Genomic DNA, 13532 nt, shown 5'->3' on the forward strand with positions numbered 1-13532 from the left:
GTTTTGCTCAATTTATACACAATTTTTTAGTATACCATGGTGCCTCTACTTACAAATTTAATTCGTCCCGGGAGTAGCTTTGTAACCTGAAACATTTGTATGTAGGGACGTCTTTTGAATGTAAATGCGGTAATCCGCTCAAAGCCCCGCAAATGTATGGTATATCTATTTTTTTCAAACCAGAAAATAGCATCATAACATGAAATAAATACATGTTGCAATGAGACTACTGCACAATGAACATTAATCGAGAGGAACATAATGTGAAAAAAAATGAACAAAGAACATAATAAAAAAATTCATTTACCTTCTTACTTTAAATGGGGACACGAAAAGCATGCTGGGATTCATGCATACACAAGACATTGCCAGGTAGAGCTCTGAGAGTAGTGAATGGCAGTCCATACTGTACTCTAGTTTTGACATAGTATCCAGAAAGGCCTTTGTAACAATATTTTCTCGTTCAGGTACTTTGTAACCTGAAACATTTGTAAGTAGAGGTGCCACTCTAATAATAAATTTTAAAAAGAAGAATCATTTTGCATATTTATATATATAAATATATATATAGCTCTATCTACCGATTTATCTAGTTCTATCGAATTTATTTTTTTAGTATCTGTTTGACATCAAAATGAAGTTAACTAACTTTCGTCAAAAATGTTAGTAATTACATTAGTGCCTAAATAAACAGTAAAAGCACACATTTCTTTTACATAAACTGGGGCCATAAACTTTTTAAACAAAGACAAAAAAAATACTTTAAAAGGTTTTGATAAATATGCTAATTGTAGATAGGCATATACCTTTCAAGGATAAGTATTAAAACTTTCACTTTCATTTTTTCAACATCCCTATTTTGAGCACGAGTGTTTAGAAAAACAAAAAGGGAAACCGACATGACAACCAGACGTGACCTGAGGCTGTTTGGCGGAGGCAGAGTGAGGAGATGAGGACGTACTGTTTCATGAGCGTTTTTGTGTGAGCAGGTTGCTGGTGTGGAAGGCGTAGCTTGAAAATCCTTTCCATGAGCACTTCGGCATAGCGCTGAAAGTCTAGCGATTCGCTGTCGTTGATGACGCTGTCGTACGCGTGAGGGTCCAGCAAGACGGTCACGTAGCGCCCAACCACACGCACCTGCACGAGGACAGAAAAACCATTCAAAGTCATCTTTACTGTCAATTCTGCAGCGTAACAGAGAATTGAAATTACGTTACCCTCAGTGTCTAGAAGATAATAAACAACTAAAAACAGCCTGGAAAATCTTTGACTGATCTCTTCCCAGGCTGGAGGACATTGCCGGCTTGCAATAAAGGACTCCTCTGACCCCAGCCACAACCTCTTTGACGGACCGTACACTGGTAAGCGCTACAGACTCAAAGACAGTTCCTCCCCAGAGGCATCACCACCCAAAACAAGTGCACAAAATTGTGAGAAACGTATCGCCTATGTATAAAAAAATGGGTAATCATATCTTATTTTGGATTTTTTTCTGCAGCTCAATGTTATTGCACTACTTAACATTGCTCTGATAATATAATGCACTTACAACTTGGGCCAGCACAACCTTGTAAATATCTTTGCCTATTTATCTATCTTATTTTTTTCTTTTAAGTCTTTATTGCGTGTTTATCCTGGAGTGCAATGAAGAATATTCCAATATTACTAAATCCCTTACTGAGATATAATCCACCCATTATCTGTGCCGCTTATCCTCAGTAGGGTCGCGGGGGTGCTGGAGCCTATCCCAGCTATCTTCAGGCACTGGGCAGGGATCACCCTAAACTGGTTGACAGCCAGTCACAGGCCACACAGCGAGAGACAATTCGCTCGCTCATTCACACCTAGGGACCATTTTGACCGGCCAATTAACCTGAAATTCATTTTTCGGGAATGTGGGAAGAAACTGGATTGCCCGGAGGAAACGCACGCAAGCTTAGGGAGAACGTGCAAACTCCACACAAGAAGGAGGTAGCTGGATTTGATCCCATGACCTCAGAACTGTGCCACAGACCCGCTAACCACACATCCGCCGTGCTGCCAGTGAGATATAAACATGTAATGACATTTTTAGGTAAAGCTTAAAGAGTAAAATAAGTGTTGGAAAGCAGATATGAGACTCATTTTTACATTTTGTGTTCAAATACTCCATTTTTATGTATCTATTTTTCTGCTCTAGCAGATTTTTCTGTATGTATTTTTCTGTTTTAGCAGATAGCTGATTATTTTGGTCAATTTTGAGTTCCGATTTCTTTTCGGAAATGTTAACGTTGTTTTTGTTTTGCGATTTGTTTTTATCATGTTCAAAATAACGTTTCTTTCATTCACTCGTTCATTTTAAGTATGGTAATGTTTTTCCTTGATTCACTAAAATTATTTTTCACTTTTAGATAATAAACAATTATTAAAATGAACTCATTGCTTTGTACAGCAAGATATTTTTTTCAATCCAAGAACATCCATCCATTAGCTGCACCGCTTATCCTCAGTAGGGTTACGGGGGTGCTGGAGTGCATCCCAGCCATCTTTGGGCAGTGGGCAGTGACACACCCCGAACTGGTCGCCAGCCAGTCACAGGGCACATAGAGACAGACAACTCACTCACTCACACCTAGGGACAATTTGGACCGGCCAATTAACCTGAAATTCACTTTTCGGGAATGTGGGAAGAAACTGGAATGCCCGGAGGAAACCCACGCAAGCATACGGAGAACATGCAAACTCCACACAAGAAGGCGGTAGCTGGATTTGATCCCATGACCTCAGAACTAAGTCGAAGACGTGCTAACCACTGTGCCACCAGTGAGATAAACATGTAATAACATTTTCAGGTAAAGCTTTATAACTAAAATGAGTGTGGGAAAGCAGATAACATTTTTTGTTTTAGCAGATAGCTGATCATGTTGGTCGATTTTGAGTTCCTCTTTCTTTTCGGACATGTTAACGTTGTTTTTGTTTTTCGACTTGTTAGATTTTTGTTTTTATCATGTTCAAAATAGCGTTTCATTCATTTTAAGTTTGGTAAAAAAAATTCTTGATTCACTAAGATTTGATTATCTTTCACTTTTAAATAATAAACAATTATTAAAATCATTGATTTATACGGTAAGATAATTTTCTCAATTCAAGAACATATTTTTCCCTTTTTCCTTTGTCTCCGATTTATATTGCAATCTGTAATTTATATGCAATTATTGTCTTTAAACTCCTCTTCCAATCTATTTTTCAAACACAAGCGACATTGATTAAGGGGAAAAAGCCATGCTTTACTGGCAGATAATTTTGCGTATTTAACGAATCATTTTTTCATACTTGTCACTTATTTAGGGTGAGATATCAAAATGAGCACTGCATATGACATTCCAAACCAAGGTTTTTAGGACCTGTATCTGTCATGATTACCCAAGTGGAGCCACCTGGGGTAATCATCTGGCGCGCTGGAATGCGCTTCCTGATTGGTTTATGTTCCCTTTTTAAGCATGCTACGCGGAGACCTCTTCGTGGGAGGATACTTTTTTACCCCGTTTGACTCGCCTGATTTTCCTGTGTCTTTTTGACTTGTTTACCTGATTCTGCCTGCCTCCGATCCGACCTGCTTCTGTTCCACGCTACGTTCTTCTCTCCAGTCCCGGTAAACGCGACCTGCTTCCGTCCCACGCTACGATTGGCTACGTGTTCCGAAGTTGTCTTCACGGCGTTGCTGCTGACGTTCGACGGTCATCGCGTCTCCCGCTAACCCTGTACGCTTCCCCAAATAAAAGACTTGTAACGAACGCTCTGGGGTCCCCTGCTCTGTTCTGGTCCTCCTGACAGAATCCTCCGACCAGAATGGACCCCGCGTTCGTACATCTGCCCCCTGACGACTATGAAAGCTAGAACCAGCAGCCCAATTCCCCTTTAGAATGTGCAGTTCGGCAAGTCATTTCCGACGTGGCGAAATTGGCTAAGGCACCTTCGGCCTTGTGACTGCGCAATGACTCCCATGCCTGCCTGTTCGACTCTCCGCGGCCTGCCTGTTCGACTCGTACTCCGCGGCCTTCCAGTCCGACTCCGACTCTGCTGCCTGCCAGTCCTGATTCCGACTCTCCTGATTCTCCTGTCCTGTTTGCCGGTTCTGAGTCGACTCTCCTGTCTTGCTGGTTCTGATTCTGCCTGTCCTGTTTTGCCGGTTCTGAGTCGACTCTCCTGTCTTGCCGGTTCTGATTCTGCCTGTACTGAGTTGACTCTACTGATTTACCTGTGTTTCCCTGTGACGTGTCTTGGGTTTATTTTTTTTTTTTCCTGGGGGACTTCTGAAGCCGTCCCTTGAGGGGGGGTTCTGTCATGATTACCCAAGTGGAGCCACCTGGGGTAATCATCTGGCGCGCTGGAATGCGCTTCCTGATTGGTTTATGTTCCCTTTTTAAGCATGCTACGCGGAGACCTCTTCGTGGGATGATACTTTTTTACCCCGTTTGACTCGCCTGATTTTCCTGTGTCTTTTTGACTTGTTTACCTGATTCTGCCTGCTTCCGTTCCACGCAACGATCTTCTCTCCAGTCCCGGTAAACGCGACCTGCTTCCGTCCCACGCTACGATCTTCTCTCCAGTCCCGGTAAACGCGACCTGCTTCCGTCCCACGCTACGATTGGCTACGTGTTCCGAAGTTGTCTTCACGGCGTTGCTGCTGACGTTCGACGGTCATCGCGTCTCCCGCTAACCCTGTACTCTTCCCCAAATAAAAGACTTGTAACGAACGCTCTGGGGTCCCCTGCTCTGTTCTGGTCCTCCTGACAGTATCAGCAAGATGGTGGGCAATGATGTCAGCTCCCCCTAGGTGAGGCTCATATTTGTTTGAATCAATGCACATTTCTTGACAAGAGATATTTGAGAAAAATGCACGTTTGTTTTACAGTTCATGTATTATTTCAGATTTTTTTTAATCAGTATCATTTGTTTTTACCACACCGTCTCTTTAAAAATATAAAAATCGATGCTAAAGCGGAGATATTGTGTGTCTGTTTTATTTTGTTAATTTTCATGTATTGTTATATTAACCAAGGGGGTAGTTTTGGCATGGACAGAGGGGAGGTATCCCCAACAGTATCAAGAAATCATTGTTTTATCCGCACCAATATTATGTGATCACTTTTAAAAAAAAATTGCACTAATTCCCACCAATGCAAAGACCAAATATATGCCGTTGATATTACCATCTCTATATTTTGTATACATATTTAATCACGCACTACGGTTTCATAACAAAACAGTACACACTAATTGTATTAATAGGCATTTTTTGTATTGTCTCTATTGTTTGTCAATAGAGAGAATGTGTTATTAAGCAGAAGATAAAAAACTAATTTTGCTATAAACGGATAACGGATCTTTAACCACATGAGTCGTAGAGGCACAACTTCCAGTGGTGTGTCTTGGGAATGTACAGCGATGCGGCGCCCGTTCTTGATTAAAACGAGATTCCAGCTTTACATCCTGAAATGTTCTCATTTGCGTCAACGTGGACACAACCAACCTGTTTTGGGGGTGCTCAAGCACCCTAAAATTATATCATTTTTACCATTAAGGGGCCCCAAGAGTGATTAAACTTGTCCCCATTGTCACTTTGTGTGTCCACTCAAAAATACTTCTACAGAAATAAACCAAAAATACTACACAATAACTACAAAACTAAATATCACAAATAGTGCTTAAAAACAGGGACCTCATATATTATTCTGCTTTCATTCCGAAAATAAAAAAAATCTATAGAATTACTACAAAAATACTACTACAGTAATACTATATTACAAAATACTAACACATAATAATTTACTCCAAAAATAATACAAAAGACAACTACATTAATATTACAAAAATACTAAAGAAATATGACAAAAATACTATTAGTGAAAGACTGCAAACATTTTACAAAAATACTGCTTTGGAAATAGATCCTATACTTCTACTGAAATACTAAAAAAATACCAATACATAATACTATTGTCATGGTTGCCATGGCGCCCAATTGGTCCCCGCCGTGTGGCACCAGGTTCTGTCACGGTTGCCACAGCGCCCAATTGGCCCCGCTCACTGACACCAGCTAAAACGCTTTGACAGATTGCTGCCGGACTACTTAAACGCGGTCTTGCGAGTTGCCTGGTGTCAGAGCGTCTGCGAAACTCCTGCTTGACTGTGATATGCCAAGTCCTGTGAATTTGCCTGTGTTTTGATCCTGTTTTATTTTCGGCCCGATCTGTTTGATTTTGTCCACTCCTTAGTTCTGATTTCGACCTACTTGCGCGACCATCAATCCCCGGATCGAGTGTGCGTGCATTCCTCCTCTTCCCAATAAATTGTGAGTAACGTTACGTGATTGGGTTGTCATTCCTGTTTCCTGTCCTGGTTCTTGACCACTATAAACTAAAAAAAATAGTCAAGAAATATTACTGAAAAAAAATACTAAAATAAAAGGTTTACAACAGAAATACTGCAATCTATAGCATTACTACAAAAATGCTCCTATGGAAATAACACAAAAATAAAACTGTACTACAAAAATACAACAGAAATACTATAGATATACAACAAACATTCTTATATGGAAATACTACAAAATACAACAGACAGTACAAAAATACGAAGAAAAAGTATACTACAGTAATACTACAAAAATACTATAATCATAAAACCACTGTAATAATACAAAAAATACAACGTAAATACTACAGATATACACCAAAAAATGTACTTTCAAATACAAGGAAAGGACAACAGAAATACTAAAAAAATACAACCATGTAAATACAACATAAAAATTACTTCAGAAATACTACAAAAATAGAGCAAAAAGAAAACAACTGTAACACTACAGTACTTCAATAAAAGTGAGACTTCAGAATTACAAATAAAAACTAAAGAACCTACAGTAATACTTCAAAACTAAATAACAAATGAAGTGCTTAAAACAGGGACCTAATATACTATTTTGTTCTAATTAGGTCATTTCAAAACCAATTGGATGAAACTAATCTATTTCAAAAGAAGTATTACTTGTCACATGTGGCCCCTGACTCCAAATAGTTACCCACCACAGGAGTAGAACATGGAATGGTATGCAAATGATCAATAGGGGGCCCCAAATCTCATTTTCATACCTGTCAACCTGTACGGTTTCGCCGTACAGGGTACGTTTATTCTGCATTTTAAGACATAAGAGAAAATCTGTACGGAAAAACACAAATTTGTCAATTATGGGTACCATCCGGTATACACCGACTATGACGAAACGGCAAATCAATCAAGTCAAACGAGTTCGCCGCGGAAGTCTCTATCTCGGTATAATTTTTTCCGTTGCAAACCAAGTGAGCGGTTTGATGTATGAAAGGAAGTCCGTCTCTTTTTAGAGAAGCGGCTTTTTCGGCTCAACTCATTAAAGAGAGCCGGCTCTTAAACGGCTGACTTGCTTTGATGCATTATATTACGAATTATTATGTTGTATAAAGAAGTTGAGAAAAAAAGGAAGTATAAAAGGAGAAAACGAAAAAAGACAGGTTTGTGGTTATCCCTTTAATCAGTATATTACCAACAATAATTTAATGCAGAAAATGAATTCATAATTTGAATAAGAAAATGTATTATTCTACTTCATTATATTTGCATGTATTTTTTCCTTCTACAGTGAACGTCCAAGCTACTTCATTTTTGAACTTTTTTTATAATAAACCTCATTCATGTCGAGCAACTCGGTGTCTCACAACAAATATATATGATATAACAAAACACATGTACAATATAACATGTTAAACTACATAAATAAACACGTTTGAAAAAAATTATGGTGTAAGATTATTTTGTAAGGGAAAATACCACATTTTGTAATGGCATGGAGCCGTGGACCTTGACAGGTATGAAATGATCAAATAATAGGGGGCCCCAAATCTCATTTTGCTTAGGGCCCCAGGAAGGCTTGGGCCAGTCCTGCCCCCAAACTGAGCTGTTTACTCACTGTAAAGATGTCTCCGTGTTTCCGCTTCATCCGATTCAAGAACTTGGCCGCATCTCTCCCGAATTCAATGGCATGACCCAACCAAGGGATGGCGCCTTTGTCAAGGGGTGGGTCACTCTCGGACCTGGAGTCAATCATTTAAAGAATAACTAAAGCGCCGCGACATGATTTTAACAGAGAGAACTATGTGCGCCAAGTTGAACCTGGATCTCTGCGTGACGAAGAAGTAGAGGAGCAGCGCTTGTACCAGTAGAAAGACAGTCCAGATCATCTCGTGTGAAGTCGCTCGAGTTGTGAGCGCGCCGCCGCGGCCGTCACTTGCTTTATATGCACTTCCGGTAGCCGGTCGCGCGCTTACGCGTGCCCGCACCCGCTTGTTTTGGCGTCACCATCGTGACGAAGAGTCGACCGTCGCCCTCTATACGAGATTGTATTCTTGTATATTTGACTCGGTTTATATGACTCAGAGAAATGGAAGTTAAAGAAAGGAAACCTTTTGTTGTCAATCTTATCATCATCATCATAGTGAAATTCGATAATCACAGATGTAAATTGAGTAGTAGCAGACCTGTCAAACTCCACGGCTCCATGCCTTTACAAGTCGTATTTTCCCTTACAAAATAATCTTACACCATAATTTTTTTTTAAAATTTGTTTATTCATGTAGTTTAACATGTTATTTTGTACATGAGTATTGTTATATCGTATATATTGTTAATTCACATTTTCACAGTTGCTCGACATGAATGAGGATTATTATAAAAAAAAGTTTAGAAATGAAATAGCTTGGACGTTCACCGTAGAAGGAAAAAAAAAGCAAATATAATTAAGTAGAATAATACATTTTCTTATTCAAATTATGAATTTGTTTTCAGCATTAAATTATTGGTGGTAATATACCAATTAAAGGGATAACCACAAACCTGTCTTTTTTCATTTTCTCCCTTTATACTTCCTTTTTTTCTTAACTTCTTTATACAACATAATAATTCGTAATATAATGCATCAAAGCAAGTCAGCCGTTTGAGAGCCGGCTCTCTTTGAGTTGAGCCGAAAAAGCCGCTTCTCTAAAAAGAGACGGACTTCCTTTCACTACATCAAACCGCTCGCTTCGTTTGCAACCAAAAAAAACGATACAGAGAGAGAGGCTACCACGGCGAACTCGTTTAACTTGATTGATTTGCCGTTTTGTGATAGTCGGTGTATACCGGATGGTACCCATAATTGACAAATTTGCGTTGTTCCGTACAGATTTTCTCGTACGTCGTACACGCCTTAAAGTGCATAATAAACGTACTTTGTAAGGCAAAAACGTACTGGTTGACATGTATGTATTTTACTCGGTTCATATGACTCAGAGAAATGGAAGTTAAAGAAAAAGGAAACCTTTATTGTCAATCTTATCATCATAACGTAATTTGATATTCACAAACGTAAATTCAGTAGTAAAAAAATCCTTCATTGCCTTCCAATGTGAAGTGAAACATGACGTGGTATCCATAAAGCTTTCCCATTAAAACAAATAATAGTTGTAAACTTTTTTGACAATTGTATGTGACCTTCTGTTTCCCCCTGGCATGTTTTATTTAACATTTTTTATATTTTTCTTTAATTTTATTTTTTATTGTTTATCAATGCAAAATCCATTGAAGCCTGGAAGGAGGAGGACTTCATGTGCAGTCCCCTCTCAAGGTTTCTACATTTTCCTCATGTTGAGGTTTTTGAGTTTTTCCTTGCCCTCGTGTAGGTTATAGATCAGGGGATGGTGTCATAATAGTCTGTAGTTTGCAATAATCTGTGCAGCCCTTTGAGACTCCTTGTGATTAAGGGCTAGACAAATAAACATGACTAAACTTGACTTTATTTGAAGGGGGATGACTTCATGTGCGACTCCTTCTCAAGGTTTCTTCATGCTGAGGTTTTTGAGTTTTTCCTTGCTCTCATGTATGTTTTAGATCAGGGGATGGTGGAGTAAATGTTGTAGTTTGCAATAATCTGTGGTCTGTGCAACCCTTTGAGACTTTGTGATTAAAGGGTTATACAAATAAACAGGACTTAATTGAAAGGGGATGACTTCATGTGTGGCTCTTTCTCAAGGTTTTTTCATTTTACTTATGCTGAGGTTTTTGAGTTTTTCCTTGCCACTAGATCAGGTGATGGTGTAATAATAGTCTGTAGTTTGCACTAGTCCGTGGTCTGTGCAGCCTTTAAGACTCATTGTGTTTAAGGGCTATTCAAATAAACATGACTTGACTTTATTGGTATTTTGGTTTCTTGTACAGTTACTGTTTACGCAACACTGTGGTAAGATGTATGTATGGTAACGTACATGCGAATGTTCGGTAAAGCATAGAAAACAACAAAAACAAAACAAAAAACTACTGTATTCTTGATCCATTGAATTGGACGGAGTCACAATCGTCATTCTCATGGCTAAAGAAGGTAATTTTCTCTTCTCTGTGGTGCTTGAATGCTCACGTTGATATGTTCTCAAGGTTTTCTATTTAATATGTTCAAATCAGAGGATGTTTTAGGTTCAGAGTGTCTGGTTGGTTAATTTTGTTTCACTTAATGTGATTAATAGGATTATTCAACACTGTTCAGGGACGTTTTTAGGAATTCAAAGACAAAAAATTCCAGTTCAAGGGATGGATGGGCAAAAAAAACCTGACTCAATTATTGATCATCATTTTTTAGCAAGTAATTAATGAGAATTTATGTATGTACTAAACAAATGTATTTATCTTCTAATATATTTTTCAGGAAATAAAACACACGTAATTCCAATTTATGGGTTTTATAAAGACAATTAGAAACTTGTGCATTTTTTAGCTTTCTATTTTGCATCTTCCCAGCTTTTTAGCTATTTAGCTAGCATTTTACATTTTTTGCATGCTACCTAGCTAACATTTGACCTTTTTGCTAGTTATTAAGCTAAATGTTGGGCTCTTTTCTATCTAGCTTCGTTTTAAGCTTTCTATCTGGCTATTTAGATGGCTTTTTTTATACTTATCGGTCGCTATCTAGCTCCCTTTTAGTTCTTTACCTGTATACCTAGTTAACTATAAAGCTGTCTTTTTAGTTATCTAGCAAGCCATCTAGCTAAGTTATTATTTTAGAAATGGATGTCAAACTGGGTGCCTTTTGTGCTAATTAGTAAAGAAAAGTAGCTCTCAGCTTGAAAAAGGTTGGAGACCCCTGTATTAAACTATGATACATTCTATTCAACCCAACCTTGACCCAGAAGATTATAATTCATGCGTTTGTTATCTCCTGTCTCGATTACTGTAACGCACTACCCTCCGGTCTCCCGAAGTCCAAAATCAGGAGCTTGCAGCTGTCACAAAATGCCGCAGCGAGGCTTTTAACTAAAACAAGAGGGCTTGATCACATTACCCCGATTATAGCTAACCTGCATCGGCTCCCTGTTACCTTAAGATGTGATCTTAAGGTTCTGTTGGTATTATACAAAATCATGCATAGACTTGCTTCTTCATATCTTTCAGATTTAATTCCCCCCTATGTTGCTTGTCTACTAGTGATCCCAAGAGATCGGCGGTTTCGAGAGCGTTCACCATTTCGGCCCAGGTGTTGTGGAATGCTCTGAGATTCGATCTGCAACCTCCGTGGAACTGTTTTAATCTAGGCTTAAAACCCACTTCTATTCCATAGCTTATGAATGACCAATATTTTATGTTGACAATATCTGTATATTATTTGTTATTGCAACATCCATTGCAGCCTGGTCAGCCAGGAAGGGGGATTACCTCATAACCGATTAAAAGAAAATAATAATAAACTTAAAATTTTCATATAAACACATTTACACCAAAAAACACAGGAAATAAAATTAAGATATTTATAAATCTACAAGAAAGATAAAATACAAAACAACTTTGACCATTTTTATACCCAACAAATTTAAAGTCAACAACACAAAATCCCTCAAAAATGCATACTGACCAATCACCAAAGAAAATAGGCGTTTCGGATGGAACCTGCCATTGATGAGTGGGAAGCCGGCTCATAGAATGTTTTTGAACAGTCAGTAATGTTAATAATAATTAGCTCACCCAATTACTGAAACACCCAGTGTCCCTACTGAGGATAAGCGGGGAAGATAATGGATGGATGGATGGAATTACTGAAACATGTCGGCGTTATTTATATCATTATTATCAACACTGCTTGTGAATGCTTACCAAACTTCTGCCTTGACCAAAAAAGGCAATAGATGAAAATGGCATCACCTACTGCAGGCACATTCAAAGTGGGGCCTGGAGGCCAGTTACGGCCCGTGATCAAATTTTTACTGGCCTTCGGCCTATGCCATAAAGTTTAGTGGCCTACCAGTAATGTTGACACAGTAGAAAATGAATTTGTACAAAAAGAAAATCACAATTTCCCTAGATAATGGCAGAAGCCCTTTGGTCACCTTGCCCCTAGCTTTCCGACCAAGCGACTGTAAATAAAGGAAAGTTGACTGTGAGGGCCACCGCTTCCAAGGAAAAGTGGACATTGGAGTATTTTTTCACAGAAATCCGAAGACTGCGGCTGTTTTTAAAGACTATAAAACAAAGGGACACTACCAGACAAAACATACTAGACAAATTTGACTGGAAACAAACGCTGTGATGAAGTGAAGGAACTGAAAGCTGTTCTAATAGTACAGCAGCCCTTTTTTTCCCCAAGACCCTCAGAGTCAATGAAAATGCTACAAAGGCAAGCTATATGGTCGCGATGCTGATCGCTAAACAATGCAAACTTTTCACAAAGGGTGAATTCATGAAAGACTGTTCAAAGTACGCCAGGGTGAAGAGTCGGTCATCACACATTTTTAGCTCACCAAATCTGGCATGCTTTCTGAAAAGTTTGGGCACTCCTGACTTACTGTATATGCGTCTTGTGTAGAATTGGACATATGAGTTTTGATTTACAATTGTAATTTTGCTAAGTGTTTGTTAGTAAAGGAAAACGTTGCTACTTTTGTGAGAAGATTAAATGATTTGAGCATCCTCATATCCGTCCAATGCTGCCACCATCTTAGGTTTGTGTAGTTCCCCGACCTTGTCACTTCATGTTTTCATCCCAACCATCTTGCGGAGCAAGGTAAGCAACTCGAGACGAGAAATTACCGACAGCCACAAATTTTTTTTTTCAAACCACTTCCACGACACGTTAAAAATGTGGACAAGCTTGCTGTTAGGTTATTATGAAAAAAATCACATCCAAAACGTGTTTTTTTAGACAAAAATATAATCCACATGAGGCATGAATGGTTTCCAATTGTTTATCTAAAAAATTACACATTAAACAGGTTTTTGGGGAGACTCCCTGCCCAAATTTATAGACCTCAGTGTTCATTGAAACATTCTATTAGCTTACGTTAGTTTAGCTTAGTAGCCAGCTAACAACGAGACGTGTTGGAAATTGAGTTTTAGACTTTCACAATTACTGTGCAGGAATGTGTGCAAAACGTGTAAAAAGAATAGGAGCAGGATATTTGTGGAACAACGACGAGCGAGATACCTTGTCAACAACTGGACAT

At 38.7% G+C, this 13532-nt stretch overlaps 1 protein-coding gene across 1 annotated transcript in view; it reads right to left on the reverse strand.

Moving 5' to 3' along the window:
- The window catches only part of LOC148364288 (prostacyclin synthase-like), a 28903-nt gene extending 20587 nt beyond the window's left edge, over positions 1–8316 (reverse strand). The window contains exons 1-3 of the mRNA XM_088338348.1: positions 8188–8316; positions 7985–8108; positions 962–1137 (exon numbers count right to left, since the gene is read on the reverse strand). Of these exons, the coding sequence (XP_088194474.1) occupies positions 962–1137; positions 7985–8108; positions 8188–8255 (368 nt within the window). The 5' untranslated portion in view covers positions 8256–8316. The remainder of the gene's footprint in view (positions 1–961; positions 1138–7984; positions 8109–8187) is intronic.
- Between the last annotated feature and the right edge of the window lie 5216 nt (positions 8317–13532).

Source organism: Urocampus carinirostris, chromosome 6 (genome assembly GCF_059441175.1).
Source record: "Urocampus carinirostris isolate Australia breed hairy pipefish chromosome 6, RoL_Ucar_1.0, whole genome shotgun sequence".
NCBI lineage: Eukaryota > Metazoa > Chordata > Actinopteri > Syngnathiformes > Syngnathidae > Urocampus > Urocampus carinirostris.